Raw genomic sequence first — 21167 nt, forward strand, 5'->3', positions numbered from 1 at the left:
TGTTGCTGTTGTGCCCGCCCAGGTAGCTAGTGACGAGCAGCGATATACCTGCCTGCAGGCGCCTCTTCTTCCATACGGTACATTTCCTCTTTCTCTCAGCCTAGTCGCCGTGAGCCAAACCTAACGACGTCAGCTCCGGCCTCGTGGCCTCGCCTTTTCTTTTCTTCTTCGCAGGCCCTTCCAGAACAACAGATTGTCCCGGGTCTCTAAGGCTGCGACTTCACAACACAGCCGACGCTCTTCTTGAAGTCACTCGTTCTAACTCGGCCAGTACTCCGAGCCGCAGATACTCTCGCCTACCACTAGAACTTTGGACCCCAAATAGACATTCTAAGTCTAGAAGGAGTGCTATCAGGTACAACGGTAACGGCCTAAAGCTTTGCTTAGCCGTTCCTGGTCCAAGCATTGTAGTTTGGGAAACCCGCAATCTATCCCTAGTGTTAAACAAGGTGATGAGCCGAATAACTACTTCGGAGCAAAAAGGTCTCGGGTTACACAGCTTCGCGACACTCAAGATATCCATTTCGCAGAGACGAATTCACACTGTTGATTGCGGACTAGGACACTGGCGGCAAAGATTGAAGGTTCCGTTGCAGGGTTGATTGACAAACAAACGGCATATCCTAGCTTCTTCTTTCCGGGCAAAGCGAGAAACGGGAGTTTGCCCACTTTGTACTTGACGATCTGCAGCTTTTGTTCAACAGAGTTACCTTTATGCTCGTTGACCGACGCCCCCCTAACGTTCATCCCGTTGGGGGACCTTTTGAGGCTTCCTCGACAAATCCTAGTAGAGGCTGGGCACCGAGAGGGCACCCAGCTATGTCAACGCCGCAGAACGTTTATGCTCGCTCGCCCAATCTCTCAAACAGATCCTACGACTCGTCTTCAGTCTCATCTGCAACTTCCCCCAAATCTTTGTCCCAGTTTGCGCCAGGGGCCATGAGTACCAACCCACGCCTGAATGTTCCGGCAACGCCCCAACCTATTGGCATCCCTCCTTTACCTCCAGTCACTCAGGGCTTTCAACCGTACGGCCCAATGACCACATCATCTTCTCTTGGACACGATTCACTCGCTTCGAATGAGTCTGTAGCCAGCACTCCGGGACCATCATCCGCCCACTTATCAGGACCAGGTGGTCAGGGGCAGAAGAGAGCATACCGACAACGAAGGAAGGACCCCAGTTGTGATGCTTGTCGAGAAAGAAAGGTGAAATGTGACGCAACCGAGACGACAAGTTGCTCGGAGTGCTCGAGCCGAAATGTCAAATGTCAATTCACCAAGGAGACGAACCGGCGTATGTCGTCCATCAAACAGGTGCAGGACTTGGAGAAGCAAATGGAACGAGTGAAAAGGGAGAACAGTGGATTGCGCCGTATGCTTCAGGATCGAGAAGGGCCCATGGACCTCGATGCTGAAGGAGGTGACGAGAACAGCTTTAGCTTACCAGCCATTGGATCCGAACCGAATCGACGAAAGAGACCAGCACCAGTACCAGAGCTAGCGAGAGCGAGGGCCAATGTACGCGATTTCTCGAGAGGTATCTGGAAACTCCCGGCCCAGTATCGTGAACGAACCCCTATATTCTTCGACCCCCCGAGACCAGAGTTACCTCCCAAGCACGTTGTAGACCAACTGCTGCACGCCTATTGCAACTCGTCCCACTCCATGTTTCCGATCATACACATGCCATCGTTCCGATCTACTATCAACGGCCTCTACAACAGCAATGCGTCCAACAGAATGTCCCCAGCCTGGCTTTCTATGTTCTTCGCAGTCCTGGCAACTGGCAGTCTCTTCAGCCCAGCATCAGGCTCCCAGCCAAACTCCTTTTACGAACCTGCCGAATTTCTTGAGATGGCCAACAAGATGATTGACCCGTGGTCTAATGACTTTACTCTGGAACATGCCCGGGCACTAACATTAGTAACTCTCTGCCTGAACGAGATGAACTTGAAGTCAGCAGCTTGGGGATGGTTGGGTAGGGCTGTTCGTGTTTCTCAAGATCTCGGCATGCACGCTGAATCAGGGCCGTGGCCGGTGATCGAAGGAGAGATGCGACGCAGGACCTGGTGGATGATATACATACTTGACCGGACCTTGGCTACTGAGCTGAGCCGACCTGTTTTGATCGACGACGACGACTGCGACGTGTCATTGCCAGCCGGGGTTGACGATCAGTTTATCCACGAAGGAGGCATGTTGGTACCTACGGGAGCGGAACCTTTGACTCACTCTCTGCTCGCCGTCATCCATGTTGTACGGTCGTATTCATCGCTTCTTACAGCACTGACAACCCAGTCGATGTCATCAGCCCATCTTTCAACCCTTGATACCCATCTGAAGAAATGCCTGAACACCTTTCCGCCAGCATGTGACCCTGCGAGCAGTGTACCCCTTGCACCTGGCTTTCTTGCTCCGTTGGCATACCTATTCCACGCTCGTCTTCTCCTACATCGGCACCATCTCGATCCTGTGTACCCCCTCGAGGCTCGGATGGCTTCTCTTGAAAGCTGCACTCACATTGCTCTCGAAACAGTATCTCTGCTTCATCGATTAAACGGAAGCCTCTTGGCCGACAGCGCAACTGCATTGTTGACCACGCACATATTTCGCTGTGCCCTATTTCTTCTCCTTACAGGCTACATAGACCCTGCAGTGACGGCCGTGAGAGCACTGGCTTCCATCGACCGACAAAGGGATATCACAATCGCATGCGGTCGTTACCTGTCGTTCTTCGTATCCGCCTTGGCAGCCAAGAGAGTTGAGTGTACAAACTACCTAGCAAGGAGTGCACCGCCGCACTTTGGTTCTTCACGGCCATCGATAGATCAAGCAGCTCTTCTACAGATGCTTTCACGCGACGAGGATTTGATTGTATACGTTTCCGCCGATCTTCAGGCATCTCATGATGCCTCGTGGCTTTGGGCAGGCCTAGAGCGAGAAGTCCATCTACACCAGTCCCCATCGCCGTTTCAGCATCCCCCATCGGCCACCAGAAACGAGTTGTTCAGCCCTGAGGCTCGTACGGGATTGGATGAAGTCGACAACAAAGATTGGGGTGGATGGGCAAGACTCGAGACGGCCATTCGTGGACTGGATGGCGTGCCAGCCACGACTCCGACCCCCTCGAGTGCAACTTGGACGCTGCCTCCGCCCATCAAGAGCGAGACGCCTGGCCCAGCGGTGGAACTCCCAAGGCTAGGGGATGTATCGCGTTTCGGGTCCGAGATACCCAAGTTGGGCGAGGGAAGCACAGCGGTGAGCCCTGTGGCAGGGGGCAGCAGGACACCGAGTGGAAGCGCAACCGCTCCAGCTACCAGCAAAGAGCGGTTGAGTATCGCCAATATTATATAAAGAGTTTGGCGGGGAATTACGAAAGCGATTTTTAATGTTTATTTTATGAGCCTTGTCTTCCTTGTCTAGTGCTGGAAGCTGGCTCACCTGCAAAAGTTGAAGGAACAAGGCGCATATAAACAGCCTGGTTTTGGTGCATTCTGTTTTTTTGACATGGCGTCCTGATATTTTGTTGCGTATAGCTGCTTCCAGGTAGTATAGTATAGTACTGCTTGGGGAGAATCTGTACGAAGATACCACGCGCTGCATGAGATGAGTATAGGATATTTGCATAGCACAGAGGCGCACCCGGCGTTGTTGGGACATGACCCATAGAGCTGTATACTTTCTGCAACGGTTATAATGGATACACGAATTTACCGTTTGTGTGGTAGCACAAGATGTGCAAGACAAGTTTCAGCTTGGATATTCCATCAAGACCGTTTCATTTATATTCCGGTACCAATTTTGAAGACAAAAAGTGCGTGAACATTGGTGTGAATCAAGTATATGTCGCAACTCAGCTGGGTGCCCCTTTGCTCAAGCCCAGCTTGACAACTCTCTCACGCAGCATATCTCGCATATCGCCATTGTCATCCATATACTCGGTCAGGTCAAGGGCCTTCATAGCCCATTGCTGACATAGATCCTCGTCACCTCTTGCCAAGATATCAATCGCATGATTAAATGTTGTTGCGATGATCCAGTCCAAGTCCTCTGCAGGAAAAGGCTTCTGCATCTGTTAAAACGTTAGCACTCCCTAGAACTGAACCCGACCAAGAATCTATAGTAACAGGAACCACTTACTTGGCTTCCTTCGCGTGCTATTTGGACTGCTTGTCCCACAACCTGGAAAGCAAGGTTGTCGTCCAGGGGTAGGATAGCTTGGAACATGCATCGCATGTACTTTGCGAGTTGCTGATTGTCAAATTGCTCCAGTAAGAATATCTCATTGATAATAAGCCGCATGGTTCCATATACGACTACTGGAATTAGTTTTCCGTGTGCACTGCTAGAAACCAGTCAATACATACCGTTTCCTGAAGCTTCACTCCTTAACAAGCAGTCTCCCATCGCCTTGTACATCATCTCATCTTTGCAAATTCGAGCCCTTCTAATAATCTGACTAAGATCGTCCCAACTCTTCAAGCACACAGCACTCTCAAAGTCAAAGACAAAAAGCGTTGACAGCTTGGCCAGGAGGTCGGGATATATCTGAGACTTGGGATCGTTTCGGAAATGAGCGTCAAAAAGGGTGTCGAATTCTGAAATGTGCCGTCTCGTTTCAAGGTACTGCTGCAGCTGTTCATCTACCTTGTCCCCGGTACGAGCCTGGGAGATAAGTGCCGCAGCGACGACAAAGTGACAACGGACGGACATAAGTCGTAGATCAGTATCATCCTCCGAAGGAAGATTGGATGGGTAACAATCCACAAATGCGAGACACGCACGGAAAATGCGGATTAGATGCCACAGCCCCTAGACATGACACTTTGTCACACCGATGTTGTATGCGTTCTTTCGAAACCAGTGCAGCTCCGATACTGTGAAGACTTTGCAACCTTGCTCATCCTTTGGTTCCAATTTGGCGTGCTCACCAGCTGTGCGTGTTAGAACACAGTCAACATCTTGAGAGAGAGCTTACCCCTTTCGAAAATTCGGCAAGTTTCTTCTGCAAGTTCAGGACTTGGGTCTCCTTCGCTACCCTCTTGCGACTCAAGCGAGTGTATAAGCCTGATTGTACACCTCAGAATCGATGGCAGATTGATTGTCAAAGAGCCTTCATCATCAAAGGTTTCGGCAACCGCCTTCAAAGCTTCCAGGGTCATCAGCTTATCGCCGACGAGCTGTGCATCTCTTATACATGCGTATAGTATATCTCGGCACTGAGATTTCTCGGCAAATTTGCCCAGGAATTCGACACATTGGCGACCCAAGTTATGGTCCCAGTTCAGAAGAGAAACCCGGAACATGAGATATCTGGTGAGCGGCTCATCTTGTATGCTTCTAGGCATTAAGTGAAATGCAGAAAGTGCAGCCTCTGCATCATTACAAGAGGTAGCGCACAGCACCAGCCGCCTGCTGAACTTGCCCTGACACTCCTCGCCACTATTCGCAAAGATGGAGTGGAGCGCAGCCTGGCACCAAAGCTGGGATTCTTTGTACTGCTTTTTGGAATAACTAGTATCAAGCTTCTTCCAAATGAGCTTCTCTTGTCAGTTAAGTGCACGAAAGAGTGTTGAAGTACTTAGACTGACAGAAAGTGCAGCAGTTGAGGCCTCAACATCACACTGACCAGCTTCCTGAACGAGCTGATCCAGTGTTTGCGTTAGATCTGCAACACTCACAGACGCATCTGCTTCCATCGTGCCCATCCAAACTCGCCGGACAATTGCTTTGCCTATCCAATCCATGTTACGGGAAGGCATAAGTTTCCTGAGTAATAACTCGTCCATGAGACCTATCGCTAAACGTGGACCTCTCATTCGCAGTTCGCTGATACCGTGTAGAAGAAAGCCGAGCCCAGCGTCCGACAGATCGAGCGAACGTATCATGCGGCGTAGTATACTTGCGCATGCATCGGCGTTGAAGACTTCGCTGGGAGACCGTTGAAGAATCTCGAGTCTCCAATGTAGTACCACTGGCTTGTCCCCGATCTCTGACTCCACATGCGACACAAGATTCTCAGCTTCTTCCAGTCCATCTTGCGATCCGGTGGCGATAAATGCCTGTATGAGTTCGTGGTGGATGGATATTCGAAGTTCCAGCCCTTCAATTGAAAGCCTTTCTAGCGCTTGGTCATTTATGAGGTCAAGTGCACGCCGGAGCCACTTCAAGGCCATTTCATTATCGCCTCTCGACAAGAGGTCGCCCCCAATACCGTGAAACGTGTCAGCCAAATGTTCAGCAGAAGTTGGACCGAGATTGTGTAAGAGGTCATCTGCTTTGGCGTACATGTGCTCCGCAACGTCGAGACGGCCCTGTTTCCATGACTTGACCAGTCAGCAAGTCGTCAGAGATGCTGTTTTTCAACTCACCAAAGCACATCGCATGGTCAAATATTCAGCTTCAATCTTTTGCACCTGCGTGGTATCTTCAGCGGTCAAGTTGTCGATCTTCTTTAGTCGGCCGATGTAGTCCGCAGCTTTGGCCATACTCAGAAGCGCGCCATCCAGGTCCGATGATTCGACACAAACTCGCGCCAACGTGAGTGACAAGCCCATCATGTATATTATTTCTTCCAGATTATCCCTCCTCTTACCACGTCGATGCTCCCGTGCCAGAGCATGGGCGAGGAAGGCCAGGACCCGAGTGCGAACCAGCAGTAGAGTTCTAGAAGCGGACTGCAGGAGGTTGTCCCTCCTTCTCCTTTCCTTGATACATTCGTTCCATAGCTTCCTTCCAATATCCTTCAGATCCCTGGAGACTTCTAACGGAGGAGCAATGCGGTTCTCCGCAAGATTATTGGCCGTGTTGATGTGATGGTTCAGGTCGGAAAGGAGAACATCGGTTGAGCTCGAGTCACATGAGGTGGGCAACTTGGAGAAGAGATCCGTGGCGAATTCTGTCCCGATACTGCGAGTCAGTAATATCTGCCACGTCTATTCGCTGTTTAATCCTTGCCTATGATTTCTTCGAGCTTCTTGGTGTGGTTTATAGCAGATACTTCAGCCGACGCCATGACAGATTTGAAAAAGGAGAAAGCAGCCGCCTTGTATCAGAAGCCGTGTATTTGGAGAATAACGTGATTATCAGGTATATGAACGGAAAGAATAGGTGAGGTACGTTAAGGTAAGGAATACCTCAACCCCATAAGATCCTCCTGCATTTAGAATTCAGTCATGTGAGTCTGCTGCGGAACGGTTGAGAGCAGGAGCGATGAGAATGCTCCTTCCAACTGCCCAACCAACTGCCCAAAGCCGAAAACCGGGCTCAAAAGGTCGAGAGCCCAAGAACCCAGAAGAATATCATCACCAAGGAACTTTTCGAAAGCAAGATAATATTCAAACTGTTGTCTCCTGTCTAACGTAATGCAAATGAATACATACGCTCCGAATCCTTGTATCTTAGCGCCTTTCCCAATTCCACCTATTTTCTTTTTCTGACTCAGGTAATGTTTGAGGCCTTATAGCACTCTTTTGCAAGTGTGGCAACTCATGCTGTGCTTCTTCTCACGAAGCATCATATATTTACGGCATATACATGTATCAAACCCATGGTTATTGTGCTGGTGGGTCATGCGGCAAGAAATTGCCAACAATCAGAGCTGGCCTATTCGAATTAGTCAATATTGCGAAGGAGGCAGATGGAGCCAGAGTGACGAATACGTACAGTTTGTGCTCATCTCTTCTGATCATGAACGAGAAACAGCATTTCACAACTGGATGCGTTGACCCAGGGGTTGGATTCTTCAGAGAGCAGGCTGTCAAGAGGGTCTCATGCGCTGGATCGAAGGCAATCGTGCCAAACTCTTCCCAGTATCGCACCATTGATTCTTCTGTGAGGATTTCGTGCAACGCGATTTTGCCCTAGGGTAAGCGAACGTTAGCAATCCATTCATTTGCCAAAACCCCCTGTGCTTTGGCTTGCACCAAACTACTGTCACGAGGAGGTGTAGGCCAAGCAAAGCAAAGACTTACATCTCTCAGTTGAGCTACTGACACGCCAATCAACTCTGCCATCTCCTTGTTGCCCCTGAAGATTTCACCGGTTCTTCGCCAGCAGCACGCGGGCACTGCCATGCTTGCAAACACCCGGTCGTAGTCCATGAGCTGTTTCTCAAACCACATCTCAACGTACACAAGTTCCATATCCGTCAGAGCATGTGCCTTTTCTCGAAAAGCGGGCCTGAACCGGGCGATGGTCCTTAGAATCTTTTCCCGTGACGCTGTTGTGATGTGTGAATTGAGATATGCACCCAAGCGAGAATAACCGTTGATGTAATTGAACGGCTTTAGCAGTCCAGCGTCGTACTTGGCCCTGAGCACACGTCCCATTCGCTCCTCTGGCGTGTCGTTGCCTGATGGGTCGGCGGCCTGTAGATAGTATTCGCGAGCCTTGTCAGCGGGCACAACGCTTCCCGGTCGTGGAATGTTCTTGCCCTCAACATTCGGAGGGGGTGGCAGCATTGATCCCTCTGTCATGTTTGACATGGTGTTTGAACCACCGGCTCCCATAGAGGTGTTGGTGTTATTTCCAAACCTGGGTAGCATCTCCGACTGGCTCTGGCTCGACCGCTTGAATGCCGGGCTCTGTTGTTCCTCTGGCGGCACACTACCGTCATCGAGTAGACTCGTATGGAGGAAATCGTTGAGAAGATTGAACTCGTGAGTGACTTCTGAGGCAATCATGTAGTTGGGGTGATAGCTGTGCATATCATGAAAATGGTTCTGAGCTGTCATCCACGCATCTTGGAAGCCAGCAACTAGTGGCGTGTCAGCGATCTCAGATCAGGAACAGATTTCTGGGCAGCCCCAGCCTCAGCCCACCCAGCTCCGCTCCGCTCGTGATTAAAAATCGAAACAAGGGACAGGCCCCTCTCAGTGGAGGGCAGGACAGAGGGACACTAAACGTACATTGATTCGCGTTACTGTTGCCGTTGTTCAACGCATTGCCCTGCAGGCCCGAGACCTGGCCGGGTTGCACAATGGACAGTGGGCTTCCTTGACCCAGCACTCCCCCAAAAGATTTGGAACCTCGCTGCTGCCTCGTCGTGTCGAACGTTGGGGGAGGTGGGCCCATGGTACTAGAAATCGAGCTACGAGCCATATCGGACTGTGCGTCCGATTCATCAACTACAGAGGGCGCCTGTATGCTCTGGGTGCTCTGAACACTCTTTGCCTTCTTGGAATCGGCATCGCGAGGCTCATCGTGACAGAGGTGTCCAATGTTCCGCTTAATACATCTGGTGCATGGTCTCTCCTATTCATGGCGTCAGTGACTTGGTTCTGATGGTGTAGAAAGCCAGCCCCTCCCCTGAATAGCTGAACACAACAGCTGCAGCTCAGGTGTCCCAGCATGTTATCAAGGTGAGAAGCAGGGGTCGCCTAGGATCGTACTTACAAGATCGCAAGTCATATGCTGGACGCAGGTAGAAAACAGATTGTCAGCTACAGTTCTCTCAAAGTTCACATATGCAAAGTAATGGGTAAACTAGACGAGATTTGTCTCATAGGCGCCATGTCCGTCGCACAATACTTCAGCTCAACAAATGAACTGGCTGCTTAGAACGCCTAAAGCTGCTCGAGGTCCAGACAGAACCAATGCGAACGCGCGTCGTTGAAACTTGGGGTTGACTTACAGATCGTCGGCAATATACACAAGCTATAATGGAGCGCCGCAGCGATGTCAGCCCAATGTTCTTCTTGTTACGGTAGATAGATGGATGCATGCGCCATGTTGAACCTTGCCCTTGGAATTGGAGTTGACGGGTCGATGGCTTGGCTAGTTGATTGGTCATGATGCAGGATTCCTTTGATCGCAACTATCCAGCATCATGACCTTTACTCACAACCCCAGCGCGAACCCCCATGAGCACAGGCGCAACACCACATCTAGAACCTGTACAAGGGAGGATAGCGTCGTTACTTAGGAAAACGTACCGTGGTTGACTTTGCGTCTCTTTTTCGTAGGGGCCTTGTTATTCCCAGAAGCAGTGGCATTCGAGCTCTTGTCGCGATTCACAGCCTTGCCATCGTCGCCTTTGGCGGGCTCCTGCTTAGCGCTCTTGCCCATGGTAGAGGCATTCCGGTCGGTCATTGTGTCTTATGCTCCCATTGGATCTCTTGGTTACGCAAGGCGGCGTCAGGTTCGCAGATCATTTGCGGCTCGCTGCAGCAAACTTGTATGGGTCTACAGCTCAGCCGAAGCGACACGATCCATTCGCACGTTGTCGGCGGCTAGTCTAGTTGTTGCGATTGCGATTGCTATTTCTGCAGGTCCTGTGCGCGGGTGTAGGTTTGTTGACTGTAAGGTAGCTTTTTCTCTGGGAGGAGTCGCGAGCGCGTGAATTGGTCCCGTGGAGGGGGAGGGGAGGACGGGAGGGAAAGTGGCTGCGCAGGTGGTGTGAGCCGAAACGGTCGAAAGGATGAGGTTTTGAAGGGCACGAGTGAGTGCAACGAGATGCAAGAGATGAATTGATAGCTCAGCAGCCGAGGCTGGCCCAGGAGAGGTGAAGCAATGGACACCAGAAGCTTGTCTTGTAGCCGCCCAAGTCGAAAGAGAAGGCAAAAAGACTTACGAGGACCTGGACGGTGAAGTTTGAGCCAGCTGGAGGCGTTGGCCTAGGCTTAGGCTTAGGCTTAGACCTGGGGCCGAAATAGGCTGGTCTTGCTTGGTTGACCACCCAGCCCAGTGACTTTGACTGAGGATTGTGGGGGCGCTTAGAAGCAGAAGCAGCGCACAGCTCACGAGCGAAGTGGGCCTTGGATCAGCCAGTTTACGTTGAATATCGTCGTCAAGAGCGTGAAAAATATTAAAAGTGACTCGTATTTGACATGGGTTTGGTTAATGTTAGTCAAAAATTATAAATGAGAGAATGAGATCTCTCCCCATTTCAGAGAATGAAGTAACAGGCCAGAGCTAAACGTCAACTGCACCTCCTCACTCAGACAGAGGGCTACCAGCGGGAACTTGCTCTCTGGGGGCTGGACGTACTGGAATAGCGGGGTTTAGGGATGGTGTCAGTGGTCATTGTCCCCCGGTCTCGGTGAACGAGCGGCCGGGGCGGGTCCGGGTGAGTCTCCGTACCGCCGGAGCACAGTCCAGAACAACTATTCCCAAAAGCCTCAAACCTGCAGACATACACAAGTTAGTACATTAATCATACTCATCGATTCATGAGCTTCTAATGTCGAACTAGTTGGCAACTTGGCTTCCAGTTTAATTGCTTACAAACTGCCGGCAGCCGAGGCAAGAGCAGTCAGCCGAAGCATCTATACAGAGTTCATTACCTAGGTCATAGCCATAATGTAATTACACTATACAGTGTTGCGAGACAAGACGAAAACTGTACTTTATGCATTTACCTCACTTTCTGGGGTACAACCTAGGTAGACCATTATGAAGGGCATATAACTGCCAGAATGGGAGATATACGTCCATATCTGAATAAGACAGACAGGCCTCCAATTGAACTCCAACATCTCACATCCGCTGACCCCAGCCTCTAATTTCATACTTAGGTACAATCCCATTCTCTTGAACAATCAGGCCATCTCACTCCTCTCAAATGATAAAAACAGACCGTGCACACAGCAGGGACCATGAGTCTTTTCTTGACCATTTCTGACATGATCTTCTAGAAAAGGATCTGGTACGATAGATACCTTACTCCATGGCATCCGCTGCTGACCTTGACCTTCGGTGAAAGAGAACGGCGCTAAATAAACTCACAGCAGGCTGAAACACTTGTCCAAATCGAGTAATAGCTCGTCTGGGGCATCTCTGCGCGTTATTATTCCTTCACTGTAACTCTATCATGTTAATATCACTTCTCATTTTTGCACTATATTAATTGCCGCATAGCATCCTTTCCTCGTTAATCTATATCGCTGATGTCATATTGTCAACTTGCCGTTGAAAGTATTCTTGTAGTTCGTTGCTCTCGTTCCGAATGTCGCCGATTCACGGGTAGCTTCAGTTCGGTGGTTGACGACTTTGGAAGGTTAAAGAGGATTTTGACCAATAGGATTTGATCCATATTCTGTTGGTAACTTCGTTTTTACTTGGGCCAAGACGCACGTACATCACCAAGGTCAGAGATTCTGCCATACAAACATGATATCCATTTCATATTACTCGTAAAGTGTGCCTGGCCATGTCAACCTTAACTCCAATAGTAACAAGTTTCCCAAACACCAAAATCCTTGCTAGACCTCGTAGTTCCTCCTAGAAAGTTCATGTATCAGACTAGATCGCAACAAAGAAGCTCCTCTCTCCCTCCTTGGGCAAGACTCTCGCCTTGCGCATAATCTCATCTTCACACGCCAATCGGATCCTTTCAGGCGTCGCTGGACTCTCGAGCCGCAGAAGCCCCTCACAAGAGTCATCGCCGATCGTAGCCTTTACTCCGAACTGTGCGCGCGCTGCCTTGAGTGCATCTCGAATAGCGAAGAAGACCGAGCTCCCCATGAAGAAGGGCGGTTCACCCACACCACGGCTGCGTTGAATGGTACGTAGCTCTTTCCATTCCACGTCCTTGAGGAGTGACACGTTGAAAGTTTGAGGGATATCTCGGAACCCAGGAATCTTGTATGCGCCAGGACCCCGTGTGAAGAGATGTCCGGCCATAGGACCGTTGCGTAGCCACAACGATTCTTCCATTGTAAAGAGACCAAGACCCTGGATGAAGGCACCCTGAATTTGACCATAGTCAATCGCTGGGTTGATAGACTGGCCAACATCCATCTTGATATCTGCGCGTATGCAGGTCCATGTTCCAGTCAGTAGATCCAGTTCCACTTCAGCTGCGGCAACTCCCTGAGTGAAGTAGAAGAACATCTTGCCCTTATTAGTGTTCCAATCATACCCAATCTCAGGTGTCTTGTAGAAGCCTTGGGCAGAAAGATTGACACGATCGAAGTAAGCAGCATGGGCAAGATCCTTCATGCTCGCCTCAGGGCCCAGCTTCTTGCGGTATGGTGCCAGTCGCTCGTTCAACTGCTCACACGCGTTGAAGATGGCGTATCCGTTCAGATCTGACGAGGCTGAAGCAGCTGTTGCAGAGGCGTTGGCCACCGTATTGGTAGAAGTCTCGGAGATGAAGACGTTGTCCAATGGAACACCCAGTGCTTGTGCTGCAATCTGGGTGAGCTTGGTATACAAGCCTTGTCCCATCTCAGTACCACCATGGGCCACCAAGACAGAGCCATCGTGATAGATGTGCACCAAAGCGCCAGCCTGATTCAGAAATAGAGCGGTGAACGAAATACCAAACTTGGTCGGAATCAGAGCCAGACCTCTCTTCCGCCACTTGTTCGTCTGGTTGAAATCGGTAATGGCGTGCCGGCGTGCTTCGTACATCGCCTCTTCCTGCACCTGCTTGTACATCAGGGGAACATGCCAATCTCCAAGGCCTTGACCAAAATGAGTCTGGCCGTCCTTCTCGTACAAGTTGATCTGGCGCAGCGTTTCGACGGGCATTCCCAATCGGTCAGCCACCTCCTCCATGTACGACTCTGCGATGAACATCCCCTGAGGTCCACCAAATCCTCGGAACGCAGTGTTGGACATCGTGTTCGTCTTGCACAGGCGTCCTCGGATGTACACATTAGGAATATCGTAGCAACCATCGATATGGGTCATTGCTCGTTCGCACACGGCTGCACTGAGGTCGAATGTCCAACCTGCATTGTTGAAGACATCGCAATCCAAAGCTTGGATCTTACCGTCCTTGTTCACTCCAACCTTGTATTTTCCAAGGAAAGGATGGCGTTGTCCACTTGTAACCATATCTTCCTCTCGCGACAGCATGTATCGGACTGGTCTCTTGGTCTTCTTTGCCGCAAGCGCCAAGATAGAACTGAGAATCACTGATCGTGACTCCTTTCCTCCGAAACCGCCACCCAGTCGCTTGACACGAACAACAACCTTGTTTGACTGTACATCGCAGACTCGCGAAGCGAATACTTGTCTGAAAAAAGTGTTAGTATCTTATTTCGCCAAGCAGAAACAACAAGAGCAAGACTTACGTTTCGTTCGCGTTCTGAGTACTGGCAAAAATTTCCATCTCTCCATCTTCAGGCTTAGGGACGACCAAGCAAGCATTGGTCTCGAGGTAGAAATGCTCTTGACCGCCCATTCTTACTGTTCCAGTGAACACATGGTCACACTCCTTGAAAGCCTTCTCCGTGTCTCCCTTCTTGATTTCTCTGTAGAAGTTGTGGTAGCTATCGGCTGCAATAGCATCCTCAATCGAGAGCACAGATGGCAAATCTTCATATTCGATCTTGACTGCCCGAGCAGCCTCCTGAGCTCGCAGAGGAGAAGTTGCCAGAACTAAGGCAATCGGCTGACCCACTGTCAGAACCTTGCCCTCAGCGAAGAAAACCTCGTCAAAGTGAGGAGCACCGAATTTATTGGCATCAGGGTTTGGCATGTCATCCTTATCAACAACATCCACTACTCCCGGAATATCCAAAGCGGCAGAGTAGTCGATAGAGATGATCTTGGCGTGTGCTCGTTTTGAAAGAACATAACAGGCGTGAAGCTCGTTCTTCATGGCAGGGATATCGTCGGTGTATTGAGCCTCGCCTGTTGTTTGCTTGAGGGCAGCCAGATGAGGGTTAGATTTACCGGTCACTTCCTTCTTATAAGCCACAGCAGCGTCTTCATCAACTGCTCCACTGGACAAATCTCGCTCAATCTCGTCAATAGCCTCCTTGTCGACCTGCTCCGAGCTTCCATCGAGAATTGTCAGAATGTCATGGTAAAATCGGTAGAAGAATCCAAAGGCCAAAGACTTTCGGTAAGACGCCATGCCACCCGGAACACTGAATTGCAAGTCAAAGTCGCGACCAAGAGCGTTCATAGTTCCCTCCAAAGTCTCCAAGTCGGCGAATCGTCGTCCGACAAGGTATTCCATTGCTGTTTTGGCAGCAGCCGTCATAGCAGCCATGCCACCATAAATGAGGGCTGCTTCTCGAACGATGCCTTCATCATCCAAGCGAACCCGCAGAGCTCCAGTGACAATGGCGATATCGTCATCCTTTCTCTTGGCCTGCTTGTACGCCCTGAAGAATTCGCCCTTGCTTTGAGTGACTGGAATTCGGATTGACGCAATGATCGCATCCAGTGCGAGTGCTGTCTTTCGATAACCTGTAAAGAACTGGGAAACAGGGATCTCTGTCTCCTTGGTGGATGACTTGGCCACTAACACAGCATTCGCAGCCCAGAATACGGGGTTGAGATCTGAGATTGGCGATGCTGTGACCAAGTTACCGGCAGGAGTACCAACGTTTCGAATCTGTCGGCCAGCAAAGAACTTGAGCTGCTTGAGCATCGCCTCAAATACCTGTGCGCGTTCCCGTCCATAATGAGGGATAGCATGCTCACAAATACTCTCAAGGTCAGTCAGGATAACATTGCCACCGATCTCAAGATGATCCTCCTTGAAAGTGTACTGCCGCAACTCGGCAATATCGCCAACATAAACTGACACAGGGTACTCCAAAGCCTTGAACTTTGTTTCGATCTGAGTTTCTGTGCTTCCACCGATAATCTTGGCTTGAGGATGAGCACTCTTGATCTGCAGGAGTTGTTCGACGGTGACAGGGCGATACCATCTCCGTCTCTTGTTTCCGAATGCTAGAGGCCGTAACTCGTGTCTCTTGAGAGCGGGTGGGAAGATAAGCTCCGTGTCTGGGTTGTACTCGATGAAACCTGGAGGGGTGAACCTTTTGATTGGTGCATCATCAAGGTTTGCCTTGTCCATACAGCAACCTCCGCTGGGTGGACCGTTACCGTTTTCCATGCAACATCCAGTGCCCCCTGCTTTATTAAACTTCATACCCGGCTTATCAACACTGAACGTTTGAGCCGCATCTAGAATGGAACGGTAGCCAGTACATCGACACAGGTTGCCATCAAAGGCCTCCTCAACGTCATCTTTGGAGGGCGAGTCGTTGTTTCGTAGTAAAGCATACAAACTCATCACGATACCAGGAGTGCAGAAACCACATTGGCTGCCATTAGACTTGGCAATGCGCTCCTGAGTTGGGTGGGGCTTCTGGGAGCTACCAATACCTTCAACAGTAACGACATGTTTACCGTCTAAACTGACGAGAGGAGCTAGACATGCATTGACACTGGCATGGTAGATCTTGTTGGTTGTTGGGTTATACTGGCTGACCACGATTGTGCAAGCTCCGCAACCGCCTTCGCCACAGCCACTACCATGGTCAGAACCACGATAGAAGGGTTTGGGGGCGATAAGTGCTTACAGTTTTGTCCCTGTGAGACCGATTCCTCGAAGATATTCCAAGACTGTGACCTCTGGATCTATGTCGTCCAGAACGACTTTGGTTCCGTTAAGATAGAATCGAAGGGTATCATCGAATTTAGAGGTTAGGGTGGCCAAGGGCTCAGGATTGGACTCCCTGGTGGGAGATACAGCGCTAGGCGCCATGATAGCGATGAATAAAGGGAATGGGTATCTCGAATGGTTGTTTGGAAGAGAAGAAGAGTCCAAGAGTCAAAAGGGAAAGGATAGAAAAGACAACGGGGCCTCTGTGGCTCTTATCAACAAACGAACCCAGGCGTTGTACAGGACAGTTGCTGTAGAAGGGATAGTACTAAAGGGTTCAGGTTCACGAGGCGAGGCGAGGCGTGGCCGGCAACGGTTAGATAGCGGGTTCAAGTTGAGACTCTTCCCTGCGTCATATTGACAAAAAACAATTGGACCTTGTGCTACGGCACCTTCCTCTTCCTAACGAGATACCTGTGATAGCCAAACAGAGAATGGAACGAATGGGACGTGTCAAGTTCAACGTAACTCATCGCCACTGATAAGCCCAAGATTTGCACCCCCGCTCGCAGCTACAGCAGCCACTCAGTGCCTGTTCTGCTCTGTTGCTTGTGCGGGGAAGAGAGCCTCTACCCCACGATGCAGCTCGCTAACGGCCGGCTCCGCGGCCACGATAGGCCAGTTCCACGATCGGGATCCTCCACTTTGACTTCGGAGTTCAGAGACAAGACTGTAGATATTGTGCATATAGCGGTGAACTATGTATACAGCAGCTGTAAGATAATCAAGAGAAATACTCTCGTTCTTGTACTATTTTCTCAGGCTCGAACACAGTAACCAGATATCCAGATAATATGGAAGGCAACTGGAGTACCTCACACCCTGGTTATCGTTTATCTCATAACCTCATGCACTACCAGGAGGCACTGAGATACGAACCAACTGCACCATAAGGCTAGAGTATAAACACAAGATCTACAAAGCCCGTCTAATCTAACCACGCTCCGACTCTCTAACTTTCTTCCCTTCTAACCCGCTCTACTCTTGAATGTACTTCTTCAGCCCCCTTAGTCTCTCCTTAGCCTGCTCCAAGATATCATCATTCTTACACACAGCAAATCGGATATAATCCTCCGCCAAGTGCGCATTGTTCGGAGTATAAAACTCTGTAGGAGGAATAGCCGCAACGCCAATCTCCTGGATGAGGAACCACGCCAGCTTGAAATCGCGAGGCCGGCTTGCGACGTGAGGGGGGAAGGGGTAATCCTCTGGTAGCTTGACCTTGGCCATGTTGACGAGCAGGAAGTAGCCGCCTTCGGGGTATGTCACGGGTAGGTTGAGTTCCTCGAATACCTCGTTGAGGCGGTCGACCTTGGCCTTCATCTCCTTGATGGTCTCATCCCAGAAACCGTTCTTGTCGGCTTGCTCGAAACCAATGGCGGCGGCTTCTTGGAAGGGGGCGGGTGTCGAGAAGCAGATACGGGTGTGAGCGGCAGTGACGTGCTGGATCAGCTCTGGGGGGCCAATCAACCAGCCTAAAGAATATTAGCAAAACGCAATGGTCTGTCGCAAACTCTGGACATACCAACACGCCAGCCAGTGGCATAAAAGTTCTTTCCAGCAGACCCAACAGTGAGAGTGAGCTTCTCCACCTCAGGAGAAAGGTTGGCAATTCGCGTAAACGGCACGTAGAAAAGACGGTCATAAACCTCATCTGAGAGAATGATAGTCTGGTGCTTGACAGCAAGATCGGCAATTTTTTGTAACTCGTCCTTGTGGAACACCTTGCCAACAGGGTTGTCTACAGGAGGTCAGCGCTGATATAAGCGGGAAGCTCGTGATACTCACGGGGAGTGTTGATGACAATCATCTTGGTGCGGGGTGTGAAGGCCTTCTCTAGCTCGACAAAGTCAATTGTCCAGTCTGCGGCTGAAGAGTTCTTTGTGGCTCCTGTCTCGGGAGGATGAAGGGGAACATAGACGACCTTGCCGCCGGGCATCTGAATGTTGCTAATGTATCTATACCAATGTTAGCTCAGTCGTTAATGTACAAAGTAAGGGCACTCACTGATCGAAGAATGGCTCAAACACAATAACCTCATCGCCAGGCTCAATGAAACCCATGAATGCACTCAGCATACCCTCATTAGCACCAGTTGTGATGATAATATCAGTCTCAGGGTCCAACTTGCGACTCCACAATGGTGAGTACGCATCCGCAAGAGCCTTCCTCAACCGCGGTCGTCCCTTAGCAGGCGCATACTGATTGCACTCAACACGATCCAAAGCCTCCTTGGCAGCATTGAGAATAAAGTCAGGAGGGTTGTAACCAAAGAAACCCTGACCCAAGTTCACAATAGGCTGGATAGGTGAAGACGCAGCAGCCTCATTGATCATGGACCTATTTCGGCCGAGTTAGTTATCGTTCTTTCTAGCAGAAGATGTAGAAAACCTACCAAACATCCTTCTTCTGGCCTTGGACTCGAGCCGCGGGCTTGAGCTTCTGAGTCTGGTTACTCATGACGCTGACACTGCTTGAGAATGATCTTGATGAGTGAAGAGGGATAATGCTTCCGAGTGTAGTCCGGAGCACGGAGTGGGAGGGGCAGCTCGGGGTTAATATGGAGCGCAACATCAACAGCGACGAAAGGGCCCTTTTCTTGTATTAGTCAGATCCTTCGATAACTGCAGCAGAAATCCTCACGTATAATTCTCCCACTGATAGGAATCACGCCTTGACAATTGGATCAATAGCAGTATTTCTCTCCACAGGTAGCTTGTAATTCAACGGTTGCGACATCGCCGTAACCGGGAGCGATAAGTGATGACTAATAACTTTTGCGGGGGTTTAATTCTCCTACGAATCGCGTCATTAGCTCCAATGATGAGCACTGGAATTGGTTTATTGGGATTGGCTTGATAACTCTATACAAGGTTGGGCCCGGCACTTGATGCTGTAGACGGCCTCGGCTGTCCCGACGATAAGCTATTCTATCCCTCCTCTTTTCCAGATAGCGACACCGGAGCGTTCTGCTATCAGTCGGAAAAGTACGACATGGGACTCCATCAAGATATCCCCGACAAGGGTCGACTTACATACGGCTCATAGTTCTACCGATAATGCTTCTTGAGGAACGGGAACGTATTCAGCCGACAACTCGTCGCTGTCACAATCACTACACACAAATCAGACACTTTAGTACCAACAACTTTATTGAGTTGAGATCACCAAGTGTGAGAACACACTGCTATACAGGTCTCATCCTGTACCAAGGTACTCCGTAGTCACGTTCGCCGTTCTCTGTCCATATTCAATCTCACCCATGTCGCTCCAAGATTTCCCATCAATAAACTCTTGATTCAACTCAGCAACAGATAACCCCGCAAAAGACGAAAAATGTTTCTCTACCAAAACACCAAAGGTTGGAAACCCTCAGGAGACTTCAGCTCCTCGACAAAATTGGGGCCAGCCTCCAGACGCTCAGCCGTCAGCTTCACCAGCTGGGGGGCGGTGATCCGCATGTTATGATCCCAAACCAATAGGCGCAGTAAAATCTGGGTTCGATCGTCACCAGGATTGAGCTTGTGCAGCTCGTGTGCATGGTTGTAGCACTTCTTCGGGTATAGTTTCTCTTGTTTAATGAGGCAGCGAGGCCACTGGGCCATCATCCCGAGAAGTGAGATGCCTAGAGCCCAAATATCGTCGCTTTTCCCGCTGTTCCTACTATGCTTCTCCATATATGGAGACCAGTATGAACGGGTTCCATATGGTCGTTTGCGAAGGTCAATGTGTTGGACCTTCATTACCTCGGCGCAGTCGCCAAGGACAACATTGACCGGTGCCCAGGATCGGATTATGATGTTCCGTGGCTTAACATCTGTATGGAACAGTCCTTGCCCATGGAGATACGCTACGGCTTGCCCAATCTGTAGCAAGACTAGCAGGGTGTCGTGACCGTTGAGGCCTTTAGAGTTGTCATGAATTCTGTCTTGAAGACTGCCCCCGGCGCAGAGCTCCATGACAAGAACGTTGGCGGCTGGGTTGTGCTTGTCCTCACAGTATTCGATGAATTTGACAATATGGGGCTACAAAGATATGGTCAGTCATGATATTCCAACACTGTAGTGTATCAAGACTCACATGGTTCAGTCTGGTCAAGTTTCTAGCTTCCTCTCGTAGGTGATCGGCAGCTTGAGGAGAGGACTTGCCGGCGAATAGGCCTCCGGTCTTGACGTTCAGCACCTTATAGACGGTGGCACATGCACCTCGACCTAGTCGAGTTCCTCGAAGATATGAGCAAGTAGGGAACTCGTTCTCGGGGACGGAGGATGCTCGAACATCCTCGTCGGTCCAAGCGGTGATGCTCATGGTGGATGATGTTGTTGTATTACGCACGAGCCTTGATAGTTGAGAAGGTTGGAAAGGTTGAAGGGTAGAAGGTAAAAAGGTTAGAAGGTTGAGAAGGTCCAAAGGCTTGAAGGTGATGGTGAAGAGAGGTAAACATGTTGGCAAAGCCATATCGAAGAAAGTAATGCATAAATTCGGATCACAATGCAGTGTAACCGCTGCCAGTGGTTGTGCGTCACAGAGACGGGATGAGAGGACAGTGTCAACTGTTCATTGCCTGCCACTGCAAGAACAACCATAGGTAGATCTCGCACTGGAACATGAAGTCAACAACTTCACTTGGCCTTTGAATTGTACGATTGAGTCTTGGCACATGTTCAGATGATACAGTACCATTGTTCCCTTGTCCTAGAAATCTGAGATAAGACTTGCAGCAGAGCAATATCTTATATAACTAGCCTCTAGGAGTAAGAAAATATAAAACCTAAGTTTAAGGTAATAAAATAAACTCTATAAAAGG

The 21167-nt window shown here is 50.0% G+C and overlaps 5 protein-coding genes across 5 annotated transcripts; 1 reads left to right on the forward strand and 4 right to left on the reverse strand.

The window, feature by feature from the left end:
- Positions 1–819: 819 nt before the first annotated feature.
- FTJAE_8215 (ZFR1 regulator of fumonisin biosynthesis) lies at positions 820–3357 on the forward strand (the record flags this gene model as incomplete). Its single annotated transcript, XM_037355008.1, has 1 exon — positions 820–3357. The coding sequence occupies one exon, from the start codon at positions 820–822 to the stop codon at positions 3355–3357; it is 2538 nt and encodes an 845-aa protein (XP_037204731.1).
- Positions 3358–3856: 499 nt separating this feature from the next.
- On the reverse strand, positions 3857–10095 carry FTJAE_8216 (transcription factor; the record flags this gene model as incomplete). Its single annotated transcript, XM_037355009.1, has 13 exons — positions 3857–4075; positions 4144–4319; positions 4371–4601; positions 4839–4937; positions 4982–5546; positions 5595–6329; positions 6375–6912; positions 7669–7865; positions 7977–8761; positions 8913–9231; positions 9400–9489; positions 9848–9897; positions 9939–10095. 13 exons carry the CDS (start codon positions 10093–10095, stop codon positions 3857–3859), a joined length of 4161 nt encoding a protein of 1386 aa, XP_037204732.1.
- A 2151-nt stretch (positions 10096–12246) lies between these two features.
- FTJAE_8217 (xanthine dehydrogenase) lies at positions 12247–16462 on the reverse strand (the record flags this gene model as incomplete). The annotated part of the gene is made up of 3 exons (XM_037355010.1): positions 12247–13969; positions 14028–16226; positions 16278–16462. The coding sequence occupies 3 exons, from the start codon at positions 16460–16462 to the stop codon at positions 12247–12249; spliced, it is 4107 nt and encodes a 1368-aa protein (XP_037204733.1).
- Positions 16463–17338: 876 nt separating this feature from the next.
- FTJAE_8218 (aminotransferase) lies at positions 17339–18820 on the reverse strand (the record flags this gene model as incomplete). The annotated part of the gene is made up of 5 exons (XM_037355011.1): positions 17339–17835; positions 17886–18101; positions 18149–18318; positions 18368–18700; positions 18756–18820. The coding sequence occupies 5 exons, from the start codon at positions 18818–18820 to the stop codon at positions 17339–17341; spliced, it is 1281 nt and encodes a 426-aa protein (XP_037204734.1).
- An 884-nt stretch (positions 18821–19704) lies between these two features.
- FTJAE_8219 (serine threonine kinase) lies at positions 19705–20668 on the reverse strand (the record flags this gene model as incomplete). Its single annotated transcript, XM_037355012.1, has 2 exons — positions 19705–20385; positions 20441–20668. 2 exons carry the CDS (start codon positions 20666–20668, stop codon positions 19705–19707), a joined length of 909 nt encoding a protein of 302 aa, XP_037204735.1.
- Positions 20669–21167: the final 499 nt, after the last annotated feature.

This window comes from Fusarium tjaetaba, assembly GCF_013396195.1.
Source record: "Fusarium tjaetaba strain NRRL 66243 chromosome Unknown NRRL66243_c0000174, whole genome shotgun sequence".
NCBI classification, from domain to species: Eukaryota; Fungi; Ascomycota; class Sordariomycetes; order Hypocreales; family Nectriaceae; genus Fusarium; species Fusarium tjaetaba.